At 41.0% G+C, this 23,736-nt stretch overlaps 2 protein-coding genes and 1 pseudogene across 2 annotated transcripts in view; 2 read left to right on the forward strand and 1 right to left on the reverse strand.

Annotated features, from left to right (window-relative positions):
* Positions 1-23,736, forward strand: part of LOC124861450 — a 700,723-nt pseudogene that overhangs the window by 252,404 nt on the left and 424,583 nt on the right.
* The window catches only part of LOC124861512 (protein NLRC3-like), a 737,509-nt gene that overhangs the window by 134,132 nt on the left and 579,641 nt on the right, over positions 1-23,736 (forward strand). The window lies entirely within an intron of this gene.
* On the reverse strand, positions 8,888-22,419 carry LOC124861511 (NLR family CARD domain-containing protein 3-like). Its single transcript, XM_047355316.1, has 12 exons — positions 22,331-22,419; positions 21,479-21,596; positions 21,263-21,379; positions 20,660-20,779; positions 19,766-19,876; positions 16,869-16,947; positions 16,482-16,707; positions 14,585-16,379; positions 14,338-14,511; positions 13,948-14,121; positions 10,947-10,993; positions 8,888-10,798 (listed from the first exon to the last, which is right to left on the reverse strand). The coding sequence occupies exons 2-12, from the start codon at positions 21,565-21,567 to the stop codon at positions 10,230-10,232; spliced, it is 3,501 nt and encodes a 1,166-aa protein (XP_047211272.1). The 5' UTR covers positions 21,568-21,596; positions 22,331-22,419; the 3' UTR covers positions 8,888-10,229.

Here is a 23,736-nt window from a genome sequence, read left to right on the forward strand (position 1 = left end):
TCTCTAGCGGAGAGCAAAGCGAATTGAAGACTAAATATTGCATATAATGCAATACACAGGTGAGACAGGGAGACTGAGAGGCGAGACCTTATGCTGGACATTATAAAGTTGATTGTATTGTACCAGTGGCTGAGAGTGGGAACCAAAACACAATGGGAACTAAATCGAGATACTGGGACACCATCTAACCAAAGAAAACGATCTTACAGATGTAACAACTACAAATATACCACAAACTAATAAAGTACCACCTTGAGAACATAACTATCAGTAGCAAGACCCAAAAAATAATAATAAAGAGATGCTTAAAATAAACCCAAAGGAAAAACAAAACCCAAACACAGCATTGTGACAGGTTACTTTCCTTCTGAGTTCTAAACTAAAGAAGATTAAACATTGTTCATGTTTACAAATGAAGGGCCTGATCTTCAAAAGATTTGCCTGTATAAAACCACATGCAAACCTCTTTGCGTCAGCCAAGCTGCTCTACAAACGAGGTGGTAATCGGCGGAACTGCAGGCGCAAACGTTTTAGTGTGTTTACCTTCAAGAATATGCAAAACACATGATAATGACCCAAATGAGCTAATTTATGGGAGGAGGATACGCAAATCTCATCCTTTACCACCTGCACTGTGATTTTCAAAGCCTGAAACGGTCTGCGGGCGCCTTTTTTAGCGTGTGGATTTAGCATGTTTGAAATGCAGGTGCTAACTGGAACGCAAAAATGTCTGCTGTCACTTTGGCCAGAAGGAGGCATAGATAGAATGACAGATGACAGTGAGAGAGAATCTTCTGTACATGTATCAACAGATCTGGGTTGTCAAAAATTTTAATATTAGACATAGATGAGAATAGAGGATTCTATGTAAGATTACCTAAGCTCTGATTTGAACCAATCACAAACAGAAGCCATGATATTTCTCCTGTGGTAAAACTTGCAACACTTCATTCAGCATCATTCCAGCTGTCAGTGATCATCTGTTGAAAAAACACAAACCTGATCATGGCAAATGCGCACATAACTGATCCAGCGAGCACAGCCTGTAATCACACTCATTAAAAGACCCACTGTGCTTTGATGCTGATCAAATAATTACTAGGAAAGAAAAGACATTATAAGGCAGATTAAATCCTTCATTTGCAAACTGGATGCTAAAATCACTTCTTAGCAAACAAAAAATCACCATTTAAAGGCAGCTTGTCCATGTGGTGACAAAGACAGTGTGCTTTAACCTTGTCACTAAACTAAATACATTGCATTATTGACAGTAACCTTATGTCACTGCAGAACAATCAGAGCTGGATCAGTTTGATTACCATATGCCAGGGGAGGGTTTGGTTTATACAGTAAAAAAATTATTTTGTGTCATCAAAAAACAATTTCAAGAATCAAACACGATGTATATCTTTAAAATATTGCCAACTCCTACAACAATCTATTTTTATGTTGCTAATATTACGTTCAGGCTTAAATATTTTGGCTGTTTATGATAAACTCCGAACTCTTCAAACATAAACTCCCAAAAAATAACAGAACCCGGTGAGTCTCCGACAAGAATTAAAAGATCAAGGGAGACAAATTACTTAACAGACATATTTGTCTTTTATATTGTTAATATTGATTGGCCAATTTGTTGCAAGTTAAGAGCAAGATAAGAGAAATAATTTCATCAGTGCAGATGAGAAACTTGCTGTGAGTAGGACAACAAAAGTTAACTAACTGTAACAGTCCAGAAAAGCAAAGGCCAAAACGGAACGGAAGGAAAAAATCAGCAAATGGATCATTTATAATGATGCAGCCATATTTTTAGCAACACAGCAGAGGATCTGTTGGTTTTTTCTCTTCTTCCAGCCAGCAGCACACACAAGTAGGGCAGTCTGCACCTGTTTTGCACCTGTTTTCCAGATCGTGCAACACGCCCACTTATTGCACTATTTATTTATAGTACACGCAAATTAGCACCCGCTATTTGGGATCTTTGAAGATCAGGCCCTAAGTGTATTCCGATAGATCATCTGCCAATACCGAAGTGCATACAGGAGGAGGGGAGCCACATGGTGAGTAGATGAATGATTTAACAACAAAGACGGATAAACTTACAAAACAGAACTCAGGCAGGTATACCAACTTGAAACACAGAGACATGAAACAGGAAAATCAGCAGAATGATGCAGTGATTGGAACAGAAAAAAAAGAGAGTCTAAATACTGAGGAAGGGAGGAGAATAGACCAATGAACCAAGGGAGCTAATCAGAAAGGAATGAAATGCAGCTGGTAGAAGAGAGCCTGAAGGTAACTGCGGCAGAGTAACTAACACAGATGAGCAGGGAGGTAATAGAAAACAACTAACAGAAACAAGTAAACAATGAGACTACCAAAAATAACAAACATGGAGAAAACAGATCTATAAGACAGTACAAACTAAAACATCTAACCTCCTTTATTATCCTGGATTCCTTCCAAGATAGCAAACACCTCAACAGAATGAATCTAATAAGCCTCGATGAACTGAAATATGCAGGTGAAGAACATGGGAGTGAATAGAAAGTACACAGAACTCAAAACCCCAAACACAGGCAGAAACGACAAGATGGCGCCAACGATGGCAGTCTCGGAGCTTCGCTCTCTCTTTGTTTTTGTATTTTGTGTGTTTTTATGTTTTTCGAGCCACAGTTCTGTGGTCTCGGGCCACAATCCTGTGGTCTCATTCAGTAGAGAGGAACTTCTCAACATCAGAGAGTCCTCTCTTGGGTGTTTTTCACCATCTTTCATCGATCCGAGGTTCACTGAGCTCCTGGCAAGCGGAGCTGCGGCTCTATATGGGATCCTGCGCCGAAAACGGCGGAGGGGAAAGCGTGCTGGTAAAGCTCCTCAAAAGAGGACTTCGCACACCACTGCCTTCAATCCACCTGGCAAATGTCCGCTCTCTCAACAACAAGATGGACGAGCTGCTTCTTCTCACCGGTAAAAACACGGACCTCCGCAAATCAGCGGTTCTCTGCTTCACCGAGACATGGCTGAGTGAAAACATCCCGGACCGCGCACTGCTGATGCCGGACTTCCAGCTGCTCAGAGCGGATCGCAGCGCGGAGCTATCAGGGAAGAGGCGAGGAGGCTTTTATATAAATGAAGGTTGGTGCAGAGACATAAAAGTGCTGGGAAAAACATGTAGCCCTGATCTGGAGTAATTTTCCATAATCTGTAAACCGTTTTATTCACCGAGAGAGTTTTACTCGTTTATAATAATCGGCCCATATTTTCCACCGCATGGCTGCACTTCTGCCACGGAAAAACATCTTGCTGAGCTGATTACAGACGTGGAGAAAAAATACATGGACTCTTTCATCATAATACTGGGAGATTTTAACAGAGCAAACCTCTCAAATGAACTCCCCAAATACAGACAGCATATTAAGTGTCCCACCAGAGACAAAAACACACTGGACCATTGTTACACAGCTTTAAAGGACTCATATCATGCTGTTACCAGGGCTGCTCTGGGTTTTTTGGATCATTATCTAATCCACCTCATCCCAACCTACAGACAGAGACTAAGAGCTTCCAAACCCACGGTTCACACTGTTAAGAAGTGGACTGAGGAATCAAAGCAGATGCTACAGGCCTGCTTTGAATACACAGACTGGACTGTTTTTGAAATTTCAGCCACTGACCTAAACCAACTAACTGATGTGGTGACATCATACATCAGTTTCTGTGAGAACATGTGTGTGCAGACCAAGACCTTCTGCACCTTTGGGAACAATAAGCCATGGTTTACTCCACACCTCAGGAATCTGCGCAGGGAAAAGGAAGAAGCTCACATCAGTGGAGATTGGGCACGGTACAGGCAGGCCAGGAACAAACTAACAAAAGAGATCAAAGCAGCTAAGAGAAGCTACATTGAGAAGCTTAAGAACAACCTTTCTACTGTTGACACTTCAGCTGTATGGACTGGTCTGAGAAACCTGACTGCCTATAGGAGCCCCTCCACCCATCCTGAACAGAGTCGTCTCCTGGCCAACCGTCTGAATGGCTTCTACTGCAGACATGACAAGAAGCCATTCACACCTCAAATCATCCCCTCTACATCCCATTCAGGAACAAATTCCTCCCATAAAGCAACCAACCCCCTACCTTCAGATCCTCCGCCAGCACTAAAGATCTCCGAGGAAGATGTAAACAGGCTCTTTCAGCGCATGAAAACAAAGAAAGCTGGAGGACCTGATAACGTCTCCCCATCATGTCTGAAAGCCTGCGCACATCAACTTGTTCAGATCTTCACAAGGATCTTCAACAAGTCACTGGAGAAATGTGAGGTCCCCTCCTGCCTCAAACAATCCACCATCATCCCGGTTCCCAAGAAACCCACCATCGTAGGATTAAATGGCTACAGGCCTGTAGCCCTGACGTCTGTGATCATGAAATCCTTTGAGCGGCTGGTGTTGAAGCACCTGAAAGACATCACAGGCCCCCTGCTGGACCCCCTGCAATTTGTTTACCGAGCAAACAGGTCGGCAGATGATGCTGTTAACTTAGGTCTACAATTCATCCTGCAACACCTCGACCACCCAGGGACGTACGCCAGGATCCTGTTTGTAGACTTCAGCTCGGCCTTCAACACTATCATACCAGACATCCTCCACCAAAAGCTCACACAGCTCAACGTCCCAGCCTCCACCTGTCTGGATCAACAGTTTCCTGACAGACCGACAGCAGCAGGTGAGACTGGGGAGCATCTTCTCCCGATCCAGATCAATAAGTACTGGTGCCCCCCAGGGGTGTGTTCTATCCACACTCCTCTTCTCTTTGTACACAAATGACTGCACCTCATCGGACTCGTCCGTGAAACTCCTTAAGTTTGCAGACGACACCACTGTCATTGGACTGATCCAGACAGCAGGTGGATCGGCTGGTACACTGGTGCGGTCAGAACTACCTTGAACTGAACCCACTCAAGACTGTGGAAATGGTGGTGGACTTTCGGAGAACACCACCCCCATACACCCCCCTCACCATCCTCAACAACACTGTATCGGCCGTGGACCACTTCAGGTTCTTAGGAACCACCATCTCTGAGGACCTGGGATGGTCTTCACACATAGACACTGTTTGGAAGAAGGCCCAGCAGAGACTGTACTTCCTGAGGCAACTCAAGAAGTTCAACCTTCCACAGGAGCTGTTGGTCATCTTCTACACTGCCATCATTCAGTCTGTCCTGTCTTAATCCATCTCAGTGTGGTGTGGTTCATCCATAAAACAGGACAGGTCCAGACTGCAACGAATAATCAGGACTGCAGAGAGAATAATCAGGGCTGACCTTCCCTCCATCCAGGACTTATACAGGTCTAGGGTCAAGAAAAGAGCTGCCAAAATCTCTGCCGACCCCACACACCCTGCACATTAACTGTTCAGAGTTTTACCTTCAGGCCGCCGCTACAGAGCACTGTTTACTAAAACCAGCCGCCACAGAGACAGTTTCTTCCCCCAGGCTGTTTCTCTGATGAACATTCAATGGAGTAGAGAACAACAGCATACAGATGTTGCAAATGCACCTTTTTTATTAGATATGTGTATATTGTACATTGTAAATTGTAAATTTGTATATTCTGTAATGCAGAATATTGCATTGTACATTGTAAATTGTAAATTGTCAATTTGTATATTCTGTAATGCAAAAACAGAACAAAAGAGCAAAGTGTACCGGAGGCAAATTCCTTGTTTGTATGTACAAACTTGGCAATAAAGCTGATTCTGATTATGATTATGATGAATAAAGAACATCTTTAGGAAACACCGTTCAACACAAGCGTAGTTTAGAACCTGAGGATTTTATTTCAATCAGGCCCAAAGGGAAATTACAGATCTATGCATCGATCCGGGAGAATATGGAGCCAAATGTAGAATTCTCAAAATACTAAACTTACAGCCTCTTCTTATAAACCGTAGGAGAGCGTACACACACACACACACACTTCCCCATATGGGGCTCCCTCAGCCTGTAGCTTCAGACCATTTCTATGTATGATCAGGCATCCATATTTTACCTTTTTTGATCAGTCAAAAAGTCTGACACTCAAGTGTGTCTGGCTCAGGAATGTGCTTCAACCCATTGTATCATCAGGCATTAAAAAATAATGAAATTAGTTCATAATTTGTGAGCACAACTTAAATGTTTGTTGATGTGTGGTATTTTAAGTTACACACAGCAGATGTTTAAAAGCATTTCACTTTTGTTTATTGAACATTCTAGCACTTCTCAACTTGTTGGATAACAGCGTAGGGCATGATGTAAATAGCAAAGTGGAAGTTCAGGGCTTACCTGGGGAAAGCCAGATTCTGACCCTACCATCCGAATGTCGCAGCAGCAATCGAGACTCATTAGACCAGGCAATGTTTTTCCAATCTTCTATTGTCCAATTTTGGTGAGCCTGTGCGAATTATAGCCTCAGTTTCCTGTTCTTAGCTGACAGGAGTGGCACCCGGTGTGGTCTTCTGCTGCTGTAGCCCATCCGCCTCAAGGTTTGACGGGTTGTGCGTTCAGAGATGCTCTTCTGCATGCCTTGGTTGTAACGAGTGGTTATTTGAGTTACTGTTGCCTTCCTATCAGCTGGAACCAGTCTGGCCATTCTCCTCTGACCTCTGGCATCAACAAGGCATTTGCGGCCACAGAACTGCCACTCACTGGATATTTTCTCTTTTTCGGACCATTCTCTGTAAACCCTAGAGATGGTATTGCGTGAAAATCCCAGTAGATCAGCAGTTTCTAAAATACTCAGACGAGCCTGTTTGGCACCAACAACCATGCCACGTTCAAAGTCACTTAAATAACCTTTCTTCCCCATTTTGATGCTCGGTTTGAACTGCAGCAGATCGTCTTGACCATGTCTACATGCCTAAATGCATTGAGTTGCTGCCATGTGATTAGCTGATTAGAAATTTGTGTTAACGAGCACTTGGACAGGTGTACCTATTAAAGTGGCCGGTGAGTGTATATTATTTAATATTTAATTAAAGAACTATTTGGCCTTCAAGTATTGTCCTGTGGATACCAGCCCAATATGACGGTGGTATTAGAACAATAGATGAAAGAGTGATTCGAGCACTAGCATCACTGGACACCAAACTCTGCACACATATAGAATAAATTCACAACAAATTCTCCATAAAATTTCTAATGAAATTATTAGCAAAAACAATTCAACTTAAAGTTAAATATATTTCGATTAACAAATTCTTAGGCTACAATTCAACTAAAACTAACAAGCTGAACTATGAACTATGTAACAATGAAGAAGGCAATAAAAATGGTTGAAAACCATAACCAAAAAATGCAATATTATCATTCAGTGTTATCTGTGTTGGAGAGCTGCAAATGACAACAAATAATTTTTTTAAGTTAGTCCTAAAACTAATTTGTTCTAAAATTAGTCTTAGGACTAATTAAGAACAATAACAGGCATGTATTCAAACAACCAATCACAATGCAAAATTAGAAGGATGGCTAAAACCTTATTTTAATCAAATACTTTAAAGTATGATTTGTTGAAAATAAATCTTCTGGATAATTAATTCTCAATGTTGTTTAATTAGCTGTCCTTATTCAGTAAAATAATATCTAAGAAAATATCTGGATTGGGCATCAATAACCTACTGGATGAGTGATTCTTAATAGTGTTTAATTAGCTATGACGTTTAGTAAAAACTTTTTTTAGTAATATAATTTAAGGAAATATTATTTTCTAGATTGGAAACCCTTTGGATGATTGATTCTTAATGTATTAACTAGCCATCACATCGAGTAATGGACTACTAAAATGGCAACAAGTAACGTCTATGGACTCAAGATGGTGACGAGTTGTGTGTATATATGTGACTTTACTGGCGCTACCATCAGCCGTTAGACCTTGAAACTAATAGAAAAGCTTATATCTTGTTCACCACTTCTTTAACGTCAAACATGAATATTGAAATACCATTAATACAAAGATCAATTTGCATGAGTGATGACAACTTGTTATGGCTGATCTGTGTTTAAAACCAATTTTAAATATTTTTATCTTTAAAATACAACAGAACAAATAACTGGCCTCAAGCCTGAGAGGCCTTTTTACATTAGCTGAGATGATAGCCTGCTAGCACTTAAAAAAGCTTAGCTTTTGAACCACAAGCAATGCAAAACATCATGACATAAAAATAGCTGATTTTATCCTAAGCTAATTTTGTCTGCCCAAACACAACCTCTTACGTGAACCCTTCTGGAGGAGTCCCAAGGAACTTAAAAGGTTTGAGATGATGCTTCTTTTTCAAGTCCCACAGATCTCTAACAAATTAAATGTTCATGACCTCTGAAGGAAAGCCTTGTTAGATTCATGGGGGCCCCAAGTTGCTACATACAGAATTCAACAGTTTTTTCTATAACACTTGTCTTCTCCTGTATTTAACCAAACTTCATTTGCAAATCACTTCTTATAAAGTATGCAATACAAGGAGCTTTAAAGGATTAAAACTGACTAAATAACGATACCACCTGAGCTTTGGAGGAAGGAGGGAAGGGGGAGCAAGCGGTAGGCTTTATTCTTGTACATTGCTTCAGGTTGTCTGCTTTCTATTGGTCATCATGAAGGAATGAATTATGGATTTTTATGCCATTTTTTCTAGTTGCAGCTGCAGCTCTTAGCAAAGCCAAGCCTGAACAGAGGCAGAGCAAACAGTGTTTGAGTTGACTTGAAGCAGCAGATTCTACTTTCTTTCATAAAAGGTTCTGTTTGAAAGATCCTTTTCAGAACACCAAACAACCAATCAGTCAGCCTGATATTGATGAATCTGCTTTAGTCAGCATATTATCCACAATGTCAAGACTTGATTGAAAAAGAACTACACAGTGTTGTTTTGTTAGAGCTTTAATAAAATACCTTCTGTAGTTTAATACTGTAAAGTGTTCTATCCATAAACTAGAATGAACATTTGACAGGTTATCAGTATTAGTCAAAAAAGACTTTAATTCAAAATTTACAACCGTCACAAGAACAGATAGTTATGGAATATAGCACTATTATTGTTTATGGCTGTGGAGTCAGGCAGTTTAAAAAAGTGATGTTTTGAGGTACTACATAAGAAAGCTGATAGCTGATAGAACTACATTACAAGACACATCTACAGCAAAGAAATTGCTTCTCTTGCCCAATGATGAATCCACATCGTCCTTCAGATGTTGGAAGATTTAAACAGTTCTTGGTAGGGACCACTATTCATCTCATCAATTGATGCCCAAACAGCAGGAGTACTTGCCTCAGCCATCTTCGTGGCTCCTTGTTCAGCAAAGTCTCTTCATCAGACTGTGTTCAGAGTCTCCATGGTAACCAACTCTTGGGTGGTGGTAGTTCCCTCCACTTCCATTACTGCTTTGGGCTTTAGCTTAGAAATGTACCATAAAATCAGGACATGCACAGACAGGATACACCTGTAGCTGATTTATAGTCACCTTTTTGTCAACTGCACAATAAAATGCTAACTGCTGTAACCACTGGTACAGCATTTCAGATGGATTAATAGTAAAAAACACAGCAGTTTCTTCCTCACGGTGTACAGGCCACATGTGTGCTAGCAGTTGTCAATAAACTATTCTGATTTCCGAATGATGAACAGTAGCTGGAAAAAGCAGTGATGAAACAGTTTATTGGGGCAGCTGTGTCTCAGTGGGAAGAGTAGCAGTCTTGGAATAAAGGTTTCCTCGGAACAGACACTAAAACCACAGGTTGCCTATTGATCTGTGTTTCGGGATATGTATGGGAACTTGTAAGGGGGGATGGGTGGTTTGTATTTGTATTGTAAAAGTGCTTTGTGTGCTTGGTATGATAAATGATATAACTTAACTGAATACAAATTACTTTAAAGTTCAGTCCGTTTACCATTTCATTTTGGTCAGCTCCTAGCTGTGCTGAGCCTGTGGCTCTGCTATCCATTCCCCACCTTTAAGATGACAGCAGTTTTATTTATCAAAAGGAATTTTTAATTTTAAATCAAGTCCTAACACGTCTGGGTGGTTTTCCTTTCAAAAGAATCCAAGGAAATCTCCAGCTGGAACGTAATCACTGTTATGTATATGTTCTGCATCAATAAATGCTGTTCACACAACATCACCCTATATACACATTTATATGGAGCTGTCTTATCAGTTACATCTTCTTTACAATTCAGACTAGTGTCTTAAATATATAATAACCTTACTAAATACAAAGAGACACTGAAGAACCAGGTACCAATGATCCAAACCCAGACCAGAACCCAAACCCAGGATAAAGAGGTTCAGTGAATGTGGTGTTGAAAGTGTGGAGGTGGATAAGTGAGTCAGAGGAGACTCTGTAGAAGGACAGAATGCCAGCAGGACAGTCCACATACACTGCTACTCTGTTGGAGATGGAGGAGGAGGTGGAGGAGGAGGAGGAGGAGGACAGAGAAATACTTTTTTGTATTTTCTTGTGTCGGACCAGAAAACCACTGTGAGAGCAGCTGAGACTCCAGGACACATCATTCCATCCAAACCTGCAGTTCACACTATTTCCTTTTTTCCTAATTTTGTTGTAGCTAACAGCTACAATAATCTTTTCTTCCCACTCAACCTCCCAGTAACAACGACCAGTCAAACCATTTGTGCACAGAAACTGGGGCCACCAATCAAATCTGTCTGGATGTTCAGGATATTGGAGCTTTTTATCAACTGTCACCTTCCTGTTGTCTTCACACAGTTTGAGCTCTTTGTTCACTGTGTTTGTGTTGATTGTGAGCTGACAGGAATCTGATGGAGAGAACAAACACAATCCAGCTGCAGTTATTGATCATTTATTGACACTTTGATGATGACTCCTGAATGAGTGATGGACAGTTTGAAGATGGTTGAATGTGAGCTGCTTTGTTGTCATGAATCAAATGAAAAACACACTTACACTTCCTCAGACCTGGTTTCAACCATCGGACTCCAGCAGGGTCCACCCTGAAAAGGAAGAGGAGGGTCAGACCATCAGTCTCTTTCAGCAAGCAAAAGGGAAATCAAAGTTTATTTTTTGTTCTTTGGATTGATGGAGGGTGTACAAACATTTACACTATCCATGTGCACTATAACATAGAACATGTTAGAAGGTCACCCAATTCTCCAACACTATCAAGATTTATGTAAATATCAATCTGACAGTACAGTAAGTACCCCCAACATTCAGAGACTCATAAACCCATGTGACCAAGGTCCTATATGTAGCTATTCATTTACAGAGCAGATTAGGTAAGGTAGGTAGGTAGGTAACTTTATTTATATAGCGCTTTTCAGGAACAAGACCTTCAATTACAATACAATCACAAAGAAAATAAACACAGATACAGAAACAAATCAAATGACACTAATAATCCTTGGGAGTAATAATAATTAATAATCCTTCCAAGTTTACTGGTAGAAATTGGTTCAAAGCCACTCTTAATATTAAAGCATCTTATGCTAAAAGAAGATGATAATATTGATAGTCTCATCATTCCACTGAATGCTAAATAGGGAAGCTGAGTCACTGGTACAAAACAGCTTTAATCCACATTTTCAGGTGTTATTAATTTTTTCAGACTATTTCAGACTCTATTCTGCTAAGAATAGAGTCTGAAATAGTACAAAAAACCTCAGCAGGGGTAATCAACACACACATAAGTAAAGATTCAGCAAGGGTACAGTGAAATCTTGAAGGTGCGAATATATAAGTCTGAGTGTGTTTGCAAGAATTAGACTGTCAACACTGATAGAAGCGCCATTATCCTTGAGAAGAGAGGTGGAAGTTTTATCAATTGGCCACATAGTTCTATCAGCACACAGCTGGTAGGGGAGTGCTGGGAAGAGCGTCGTGTTTATAAAACATCCAGGAAATATTTTGTCGATAGCCAGTTAGCAGAAGTTTCCAAGGCCACATTGGGGCGCCAGATTTAGAAAAACAATAAATGTTGTGGTTCAGGCAGTGGTGAATTTCCAACCACCTTAAGAGTTTTACTGGTATGTCTCAATTGCGAATCCAAATAGCCAAATTTCTGGTACTTTCTGCAGATCTGGAGCGTATAACTTCTCCAAGATTATATCCTTTAACCTCTGAGTCCAACCTCTGCCAGGCTGCGATTCTGATCAAGAATCGTGTCCAGCTTGCGATTCAGCTCTCTTAACATTTCAGTCTGAGTGTTGATCGCTCTAAAGACTCCATCCAACATCGCAGGCAGCTTTAGAATGCTTTAAACAGCCGCCCACATTTTGCAAATCACTTGATAAGCCAGGTAACCACCAACTCCAAAAAGCAGAAATCCTGTTATCAAAAGTCCAAATATGTACACATTTTCTATGTCTGCGACCGACATTGTAGTCAGGCACACAATCTTCCGCTGCTGCCAAGAATCCATTGTGTATCCAGAGAAGAACGCCCCTTCTGGACAAGAGGGTCTCCTTTACCCTGTCTTCCCGTTGAAAAAAAAAAAAAATGTATCAATTACGTTGAGTTCAACTGACCAAATCCATAATTTAAAAGTTCGGAGGATATGCAAAGCCAGGCTCTGAGAAAAATACAGACAAAAAGCAGAAGCAGGGATCAGCAGGGAGGGAGGGAGAGAAAACACGTGTGTCTTCCGAGAGCAAGAGAAAGATTAAAAATGTCTGTCATCCAGAACACTATCTCCACAGCATGACAGCAAGTAAGTGGGCACAGGAAAGCCGGTACAGATGGCAGAAAAGGTGGAAGGTCAAAGCCTGACCCTTAAAATGTTATTTCAGACAGTTTTCTTTTAATCTTCTTTAGGCAGTAATAATCGTTATTATTTTGCAATTGTACATTCCAACAAAATTGTCCGTTGCATTTAACCCTTCCCTTAGGGAGCAGTAAGCTACCATTGGCGCCACCCAGGAGCATTCTGGGGCAAAGGGTCTTGCTCAGTTACCCAGAGAGGCAGGCTGTAGGATTCGAACCAGGGTACTTGTGGCCTCTCCAGGATGCAAATGCCCTGCTCTCTAAGGAGAACATCTCTCACACCTTTGGTAAATGAACTGAACTTAGGTAGCATTTTAGCAATCATACTGACCTGTGGCTCTAGTGTAAAGCTAGAGCCACATTCAACCAAACAGCACATAATCAGGTTGGAAGATAATTTGGTTAAGTCCCTTCAACATTGACAGGTGGAAGCTGTAATCGAACCCACAACCCACGAATTGCAAGATGACCACTTTTCTCACTGAGCCACAGTTGCCTCTGAGTGCCAAACTCATGGCAACAGGAGGCTTAAAGGACCCTCCCCAAATGTAAATGATATGCAAATCTGGGACCATGACGGGTACCCCCAACCCTCGAGCTCATTTGCAGATATGTCAGAAAACATTTACATTTGAAACTGAAAATTAACAATGTAAAAAAAATTATTATAAAGCAGCATTCAGTTAAATTTAGTAAAACTGAATTCAGAAATACTGTATTCGAAAACCAGATAATTAAATAGATGCTCTCAGCAGTTTATTTTATATATTTTTAATATCTTATGCTTCTTTCCTTAGTTCACCACTCTTTTGGTATCAGTGTTTTATTTCAGTTTGAATAATGTTTTTTTAGTGCATTTTGTTCAACACTGATAACATAACTTTATTACTGTTTTTAATTATTAATTTTTTTATGTCAGATTTTTTTGTACTAATTTAAGTGGCATTCATACCTAGAAGCCTGGTTTGGAGAAGAACATTTAGTCACTTTCTTTCAGTAAGCCTGCTGAATTAATTTTGTATTGTGACTGCGAATTCACAATTCTGTTCCACCTTTTATCTTTTGTATGAATAATCTAAACTATGTTTACTATTTGTGGCTAAGTTTTAGACATTCAATTAACATTTTTAAAGAAGCTAAGAAAGAAGAATATACCATATAAGGTAATTGGCAGGTCATGTTTTACCTGAGAGTCCTCAGACTCCAATTTGGATCATTCAGTCCAGCCAACAGCACCTTCACTCCTGCTTCTCCTGGGTGGTTGTAGCTCAGGTCCAGCTCTTTTAGATGGGAGGGGTTGGATTTCAGAGCTGAGGCCAGAGAAGAACAGCCTTCCTCTGTGATCAAGCAGCCTGAGAGGCTGTAGAATCACAGAAATAATACATCATATTAAAAAACATCTGCTGTGTTTTTATATGGCACAGTTCATGTAAAGACATTTTTAAGGAAGCATGACAGACACGGTTGTTCCACTGATTAAAACACTCCTTGCAAAATAAGAAACTTTTAAAGATTTTATACTGAAACTAAATCCCATTTCAGTGTTTATTGATCGACCGCCATGATTTATTCTGACCTGAGTGTCTCTAGTGCGCACTCTGGACGCCTTAGTCCAGCACATAGCGTCTTCACTCCAGCATCTTGCAGGTCATTATTACTCAGGTTTAGCTCTCTTAGAATAGATGACTGAAAACTCAGGACTGAATTGAGAGCTTCAAAGCTTCTGAATGACAAATTGCAGCCTGTTAACCTGTAAAAGACATAAATATAAGAACAACGCCACAATACAATACAACTTAACTTTCAGTTATGTATACACTAACACGGCTTTGTGAGTTGCTTTGACCACTGGCAGCAGCCTGAGAAGAGCCTCCTCTGAAGCAGAGTATTTCTTGAGGTCAAACACATCCAGATCTTTTCCTGATGACACCAAGATGAAGACCAGAGCTGACCACTGAGCAAGAGACAGTTTATCTGTGGAGAGACTTCCTGAACTCAGAGACTGTTGGATCTTCTGGACCAGAGAACGATCATTCAGTTCATTCAGACAATGGAACAGGTTGATGCTTTTCTCTGCAGACAGGTTCTCATTGATCTTCTCCTTGATGTAATGAACTGTTTCCTCATCGGCCTGTGAGCTGCCTTCTGTCTGTGTCAGCAGACCTCGCAGGAGAGCCTGACTGGTCTCCACTGAAAGACCCAGGAGGAAGCGGAGGAACAAGTCCAGGTGTCCATTTTTACTCTGTAAGGCCTTGTTCACAGCATTCTGATGGAGACTTGTTAGATTTAGTTTGCTAGATAATTTAGACCAATCAGAGATGTTTGACTGGTCTTCTATCAGATTGACACCAGAGTTGATGAAGGTCAGATGGACATGAAGAGCAGCCAGAAACTCCTGAACACTCAGATGGACGAAGCAGAATACCTTGTCCTGGTACAGCCCTCTCTCCTCTCTAAAGATCTGTGTGAACACTCCTGAGTACACTGAGGCTGCTCTGATATCGATGCCACACTCTGTCAGGTCTGATTCATAGAAGATCAGGTTTCCTTTCTGCAGCTGATCAAAAGCCAGTTTTCCCAGAGACTCAATCATCTTCCTGCTCTCTGGAGTCCAGTGTGGATCTGTCTCAGATCCTCCATCATACTTGACCTTCTTCACTTTGGTCTGAACCACCAGGAAGTGGATGTACATCTCAGTCAGGGTCTTGGGCAGACCTCCTCCCTCTCTGGTTCCCAGAACCTTCTCCAGAACCGTAGCAGTGATCCAGCAGAAGACTGGGATGTGGCACATGATGTGGAGGCTTCGTGATGTCTTGATGTGGGAGATGATCCTGCTGGCCTGCTCATCATCTCTGAATCTCTTCCTGAAGTACTCCTCCTTCTGGGGGTCATTGAATCCTCTGACCTCCGTCACCATGTCAACATAGCCAGGAGGGATCTGATTGGCTGCTGCAGGTCGTGTGGTTATCCAGAGGTGAGCGAATGGCAGCAGGTTTCCCCTGATGATGTTTGTCAGCAGAACATCCACTGAGGTGGACTTTTCAGGGTCAGTTAAAATTTTAGTATTGTGGAAGTCCAGAGGAAGTCGACTCTCATCCAGACCATCAAAGATGAACAGAACCTGGAAGTGTTCAAAGCTGCAGATTTCTTTGGTTTCAGTAAAGAAGTGATGAACAAGGTCCACCAAGCTGAACTTTTTCTCTTTCAGCACATTAAGCTCTCTGAAGGTGAATGGAAATATGAACTGGATGTTCTGGTGGGCTTTGTCTTCAGCCCAGTCCAGAGTGAACTTCTGGGTTAAGACTGTTTTCCCAATGCCAGCCACTCCCTTTGTCATCACTGTTCTGATTGGTTGATCTCTTCCAGGTGGGACTTTAAAGATGTCTTCTTGTCTGATGGTTGTTTCTGGTCTGTGTGGTTTCCTGGATGCTGTTTCAATCTGTCTGACCTCATGTTCATCATTGACCTCTCCAGTCCCTCCCTCTGTGATGTAGAGCTCTGTGTAGATCTGGTTCAGAAGGGTTGGACTTCCTGCTTTAGCAATCCCCTCAAACACACACTGGAACCTCTTCTTTAGCCGAGGCTTTATAGAGGATTGGCCAACTCCATTAGAAGGTTCTGCATAAACATACATATTGAATTAAAAGATAAATTACAATAACATTGTATTATATCTTAATATGTTATTAAATTAATCCTTTAACCAGGTCGCCTTCTTACTGTGCAGATGTTCAGCCAGCTCCTCATGCTTCATCTTCTTCAGGAAGTTCAGTGTGATCTTCACAAAAGCCTCTCTGCTGCTCTTCATCTGCTCTTCATCCTCACCTTCCAACACCTCCTCATCCCCCCACTGACTCTCTAAGCCTTCTGGGTAATCTGGACTCAGAACCTTCTGGATCTTCTTCAGCTCGTTCTTCACAAAAGTAACAATGTTGTCCTCCAGCAGCTGGAACAGAACAATATATGAAGGACACATCAGACTGAGATCTTGGAGCCAAACATCAGGTCCATGTTGGACAGACTGACAGTCCTCTGGTCTACAAAGTGCAGCATGGAGATGACTGTGAACAGAACCGATGGAGAAGTAGTTGTTGTACATGTACAGACCATAAATATGGAGTCCAGCTGTGTTTGATGATGCTGGGCAGACGGACCACTGGGAACCTCTGAGTTCTGCTGGTCCACTCTGTGGAGGAACCAGGAAGCATTAGCTCACATATGTTCTAAACATAATGTGTGGGAATATGAGCCAATATCTTTATCTTACTGTACCTCGGAGGGCAAAGTATTCTAGATATTTGTTTCACCCATAATCAGACAGCATCATGCTTATTTTTGTTTTATATGAGCTGCATGTAATTTTGTAGAATCTTATTGGTGCTAATTAGCATCTTTAAGCGATGGTAACACAGAGGCAGAGTTAGTCATGTTGGGGCCTTTGGCAAAACCCAGACATTGGGCTGTTAACCTTCCCCCACTTTGTAATGATGCACCACCCAAAAGTCCTAAGGACAAAATCCATAAGATTTTTCATTTATTATTTTTGACCACTGATCAGCAGGTCAAATACTGAGAAGAAAGATTTTTTCTTGTTCTGTAATTGTATCAAAAACTCACTTATTTAATCTATAAATATGTAATTATTCAGCGTTTCTTTGATGCACCTAGTTTACAGTCAACCATATGAAGGGCAGGGGGAGAGGCTATAATGCATACGTTGGAATAATCATGTGCAGAGCAGTTTAGAGATGTATTCTGCTTTTGCTTTCTTGCCACACTTAGATCAACAAGAACGTTTTAATGTTACAGAAATAAAATCTGAGTAAAACACTATCCAAACCAACCAATTACTTTTGTGTAAAAGTAATTGCTGATCTTTGTTAAATCCTAAATTACAAATTAGTATTTTTATGGGTGCATGTGTGTGTGATCCTCTCATTCACCGGGGTAAACCCCAACACGAGATTACTGAGCTGGGGGGCAAAAAGCAAGCCCCCCCCCAGCCTGCTGCCTCTCCCTACGGGCCACTCCAGAGTAGAAGAGAGTCTAGCCTCTCTCGAGGAGCTGGGTTCCAGGGCCCACACTGGAGGTGAACCTGACTTTTCTAATTGGTATCTCTCGACCTCCCGCACAAGCTCAGGCTCCTTACCCCCCAGCGAGGTGACATTCCACGTCCATAGAGCCATTCTATGCATCCAGAGATTGGGTCGCCGAGGTCTCCACATTCGTCCGCTGACCTATCCTCTTTGCACCGGTCCCTAATGGTTCCCCCGGCAGGTGGAGGGCCCACTGGGGGATGGCGTCACATCTCTCGGTCGAGCTTGTCCAACCATGGACCCCAGACCTGGCTCCAGGTTGGGACCCCGGCTCGTGCCTCGATTTAGTAGTCCTCCTGAAGGTGTCTTGAACTCCTCTTTGTCTGACCCATCACCCGGAGCCTGTTTGCCATGGGGGACCCTACATGGGGCACTTAAGCCTGATAGGGTTGCACCCTGAACTACCGAACTGAACCTGATGAGGGTTATGATGAAGCATGGACAAAAGGAAAACATGGTCATGAAAGACACCATTTGTGGTCTAAAAGACGCAGGGGTTCTAAAGGTTTCTAAAGGTCCTGGAAAAGGCTGGAGAGTGCTTCCAGGTTTAAGGCCTGTCAATGAAGCTAGTTTCAAACCCCCTCCATGAGCCAAATCCTTATCTAGCTCTGCAGACTGTTAGCAGCAACAACAGCTGAGGCCTGCCAGCAAAACTTACACTCTCTTCTTACTCTCTTGGCTAAAAAGGGATACAAAATCAAGTAAGAAACGTTACAGGTCTGCAGAACATCTGTCACATTCCTAGTCAGTTATCTCAAGTCTGGGACATACTCTGACAAGTACACAAACCAGTGCCATTCTGCATAACCCCAAGCCACTCAGAGACAATGGCTCCAGCTGGAAACAGTCTATAAGCCTCTCTACACTGGACCCAAGAGGCAGAAGAGGCCTTCCTTAAAATAAAACAGCCCCTGGTGACTGCTGCTGCCCGTTCAACACTTGATTATGATTTCACTCGGATGTTTCTGAAAAAGCAAGAATGTTCTCCTCTATGCTTTTTTACATAAAGGATGGATAAAAGAGGAATTTCTCCACCACTGCAAATACAAGCGTAAGGCACAAGGAACAATTGGAGAAGCTGGTAAAAGCCATTTTATTACCTGCTGCAGTAGCTATCATAACATGTAAAGGGCATCATCAGAAATTAGGCTCATGGGCCTACACATGAAGGAAAAAGGAGAACTGAAGCTAACATAGCAACAAACTGGTGGGACCCTTTTATGATAGAATTATTGACTAATTACACTAAAGATTGTCAAGACTGTTCAAGACACAACCCTCATACATTTAAGTATCCTGTAGAACGTTTCTATTACCCCCTATGGATGGATGGATGGATGGATGGATGGATGGATGGATGGATGGATGGATGGATGGATGGATGGATGGATGGATGGATGGATGGATGGATGGATGGATGGATTGTTGTAAAACTGGTGGGAATCCCCTCTGGTCACAGGGACACGTCATGACAGCCTTTTAGACTAGTTGATTGGTCCCTGCAGCTGGATTTGGACTAGTGATAACCAGTGATATTTACATTCAGCTTGATGTTGTTTCAGGTTAGTAATTCAGTTAAGTGCAGAGTGAGCTACATACCTTATATTATTGAAAAATGTGTATGCTGACATTCAAGTTATGGTTTGGTCTACCTTCCTTTCCCCAGTGTAGCTGCATTAGAAACCTTAACGTTCCCAAATAGTAGAGTTTAGTGATACCTGGGACTCATTTTTTTATGGCGTCTCTTTTAAAAGTGGTGCTACAGAAAACTGCTTTGTAAAAACCCAGAAAATCGACATCTTTTAGTGTGTCTTTCAGCTCTCTTGGAGAAATCCAATGAATGAGAATATATATTGTGGTCTCTGTGTAATAGTTTGTCTCAACTCAGTGCAGATGTTTTTTGCTTACCTCTTAGGTTGTTGGTTCCTGAAGTCTGTAAAAATATCCTTTGAAAAGTTGCTCTTGAAGGACACACAGCTGGGTTCATATCCAGGAGAATCTGGGTTATGCTGATAGGCCCTGATTAAAAGATAATCACAAGATCACTTTCTCTCTGAGTCACGTTCTCCTTTGTGGAACTTAAATAAGTTGAAATGAACTAAATGAATAAATGCATGGATGTTTTAACATGAACATGTCACTTTTTAAAGTGCCACTACAGGAGATTGCTTTGCACCGATGGCTGCACACATAAACATTTTGTATGTGCTCAGGTGTAAAACAAAGCTGTATTTGATTGGAACATCTGCGTATCAAAACAACAGAACTCAAGGAGGAGCATTTTGGTCGAATGTGTGATTCAGAACCAGATACATTTAGCAAACTATTTATATTTTTACATCCAGGTTTATGTTGGACTGATCATGTGAGGAGACTGATGTGAAATAGTTTAATGAGATTCTATTTAATGAGTTAGACAATCAACAATCTTGGTGTATATCAGATGATGAATATAGACCAACGTTGGTCAAACTATAGAAAGCAGAACATCCTCCTGCAGCCATGCCTGAAGAGCGAACTTTGCAGTAAGCATCTGATGGTCAGGGCTTGGCTCCTGGGGCTAGGTGCAGCTCAACCCGAAAAAGGATCGGAAACCCTTCTCCACCTGGTCAACAAGGTCTTAGTTGGCCCAGTAATCAGTTCAAATGACACAAACTGCATCCAGATACGTCTCAGAAAATTATAAAATGTCAGACAGACTGAGACTGAGACAGACTGGTTCTGTTCCACTCACAATGAGAATATATATCGTGGTCTCTGTGTAATAGTTTGTCTCAACTCAGTGCAGCTGTTTCAGCTTACCTCTTAGGAGCAGGAGGTTGTTGATTCCTGAAGTCTGTAAAAATATCCTTTGAAACGTTGCTCTTGAAGGACACACAGCTGGGTTCATATCCAGGAGAATCTGGGTTATGCTGATAGGCCCTGATTAAAAGATAATCACAAGATCACTTTCTCTCTGAGTCACGTTCTCCTTTGTGGAACTTAAATAAGTTGAAATGAACTAAATGAATAAATGCATGGAATGTTTTAACATGAACACAGGAATTTTAGTCGGAATCGAGGAAAACACAACTAAGAAGAACAGTTGACGTACACCAAGCCTTGGGTTTGATGATACGGTTTATAATATGTAGGAGACAGAGATGGTTAAACTGAACTAGATCCTCTTATCTTCTGCTCTGACAACATCTGGTCATTATTCCAACCCAGTGATATTTTTCAACCCAGACATTCACTTTATTGCCTTTAGAGAGATGATTGTCTCATTTCCCATCACAAACAAACTTCTTAGTTAAAATGGTTTTAAATCTAAATCTCTGAATAATTTGGGGCCTACCGTTGCCTGTGGTAAGGCCACAAAATGGTAAATACATGTTGTCATAAAAGAGAAGTAGGTCTGGTTACCTCTTCAGAGGACGATGCTGTTGGTTGTTAAAGTCCGTAAAAATATCCTTTGAAACGTTGCTCTTGAAGGACACGCAGCTGGGTTCATTTCCAGGAGAATCTGGACGATGCTCTGGACTTTAGCACAACATACACAGATTGATGGTTAAATAAGTGATCTGGCCTTCAGCTCTGACATGAAGAAGAGTTCTGGACAGTTAGAGATGGTGATCTGACCTCTGAACTTTGTTCTGGTCCTCATGTTCTCCACACAGAGTGGTTTTAGAGGGAGGGACTCTGTCCTCTCTGTCCTCACACTGATCCATGCTGCTCAGTTCAAACCTTCTACCTTCATCTGAGGAGGAAACACTCACGATTCAGCTAAATATTTACTATAATCATCATTTACATTGGCATTAAAAGATCAGCTCCTCTGATCAGCTGCTGTACCACTATTAATCCACTAGATGGAGCCTTTGAGCTGACCTTAGAAGTCATAAAAAATAAACAACAAAAACAATTCAAATAAAAAATATAAAGTTAGTTCAGGGCACAACATACGAAGTTGTCTAATATTTAAAAATGTATCTGATCCAGTTTTAATACCGTCTAACATTGAAATAAATGACGTACAGATAAAATCTACATGGTGTCTGAAGACATAAACTAAAAGCCTGATTCATAGGATGACATTTTCCTAAAGTGCTATAAAGAAGCCCTTATAATAATACAACGTGTTTTATATCATATGATATGAGTTATTATAACCGCACCTTAAACTGTGAAAAGCGGAAGGCTGATGCGGCCTGTTTGGGCCTTTGTTTGTTCTAAGGAACATTTAGGTTATATAATAAATATTCACTGAAATTATGTTCTGGTATTGGTCAAATGATCGCCAGGGATATTCTTCCATTCTTTTCGCTCAGGTTCTGCTCGGTTCGCTTCCCTCGTCCGGACTGGACAGACGTGTCAAATATATAACAACCTGTTCCGTTTTGTGTCCGAAGTCGTGAACACTGGATCCGGATATTTCTGCGGAAAATAGGCTGCTGAATGCTGATTTAATAAGCAAAAGAATGAATATTTTACCTGTAAATGAAGCTCATCTGGAGGAAAGTGTTTGCTGCGCATCCAAACCGAAAGTAAAACTTTCAAAGCAACCCGGAAACAGCTCAGCGGTGCTCTATCTGCTCTATGAAGATTATTTAAGTTTATGAATATTATTTATAAGCTTTTTACTCCAGCAGCGATCCTTTGTCACTGAAACATCCCATAGAAATCTTGTATTTAACCGTGTTTTCTCACAATTAGGATCCTTCTGTCTTAATTACATCAAACTGTTTACAGTAAAAATTGGAAACTTTTACGTCTGTTTTTAGTTGTTTTCTGATAGACAAGCCAGTACGTTTAGAAAATATAATAATATGTATAAATTATTGTGAATAATCCTACGTATTAGTAGTGAGATTAAGAAATGTGCAACTCTATAGTAATGTAACCTTTATTACACAAAAACTTCAACAGGTTCTACATTCAGTGACTGTTCCTGCTTTTTTACAAGTGTGCCAACCAACCTCGGCTCTTTTCAAACATTTTAAGGTTGGATCAGTTTGTCCATCATGGTTAAGACCTGCACAGCAGAGCAGTGGTTAGCTCTGTTCTCTGGAACCAGGCGGGTCCTGGGTTCTAATCCTGGTCAGGGTCTTTCTCCACAGTTTGTTAGTTCTCCCCATTTATGTATGGGTTCTCCCATCGTCTAAAAACATGTTGCCATGTTAAACCTGCCAGGGGTTAGACATGATCATGTTTTAATGTCTAGAAGCAGAAACAATAATGTCTTCACATTTTGTCTTTTGTAAGATATTTGACCTCTGTTGTGTGGTAAATAAATACGGGAAACGACATCAACCGACTGGTTCTTCTTCTATTACCAGTGCGCTCTCCTTGGTTAAGTAGAGAAACTATCACCCATCCATTTTCTGTACCAGTGAAATCTTTGCTCCTTGCTCTAAAGCACTTCAACACAGTCAATATATGTGAATAATGTGAAATTCTTAGGAATTCACATTTTCAGTGAAAGTTTTTTGACATTATACATTTGTCCTTAAGAAACCATGTTATTTGCTTCAAGCAAGTTTTTTAAAACATTATTATGCTATTGGCATCTATATAAAAAATCCTGACGTTCATTGAAAAGCATTTAGACTGTCTTATGTTGCATGACTCTAGATCTATTCAATTCATTGCTGTTTTATAGAACCAAGTCACAAATGTTCTTATGTGGGATCTCAATATGAAAATTAATAGACCCAGTTTAACTCTAATTGTATATACAATCAATTAATATCAGGAACAAAGGTCAGTTTAGCCTAATCAAACTTAATTCCCCAAGAATCAGGTTCATTTGATCCTTTTAAGCCAGTTAGTAAAATGTATTTAAGGAAAACAGCAGATTACATGGAGTTAATATTTGCAGCAGTCTCTTGTTTGTCATC

The sequence above is a fragment of the Girardinichthys multiradiatus genome, chromosome 24 (genome assembly GCF_021462225.1).
Source record: "Girardinichthys multiradiatus isolate DD_20200921_A chromosome 24, DD_fGirMul_XY1, whole genome shotgun sequence".
NCBI lineage: Eukaryota > Metazoa > Chordata > Actinopteri > Cyprinodontiformes > Goodeidae > Girardinichthys > Girardinichthys multiradiatus.

Coding starts and splice junctions, on each gene's coding strand:
- LOC124861511 (XM_047355316.1), bottom strand. CDS start 21,567: ATGGATCAGTGTGAGGACAGAGAGGACAGAGTCCCTCCCTCTAAAACC. Junction 19,877..20,659: donor CAACCTCCTGCTCCTAAGAG/GTAAGCTGAAAC, acceptor TCTTTTAATCAG/GGCCTATCAGCATAACCCAG. Junction 10,994..13,947: donor TGGAGTCTGAGGACTCTCAG/GTAAAACATGAC, acceptor CTTCCTTTTCAG/GGTGGACCCTGCTGGAGTCC.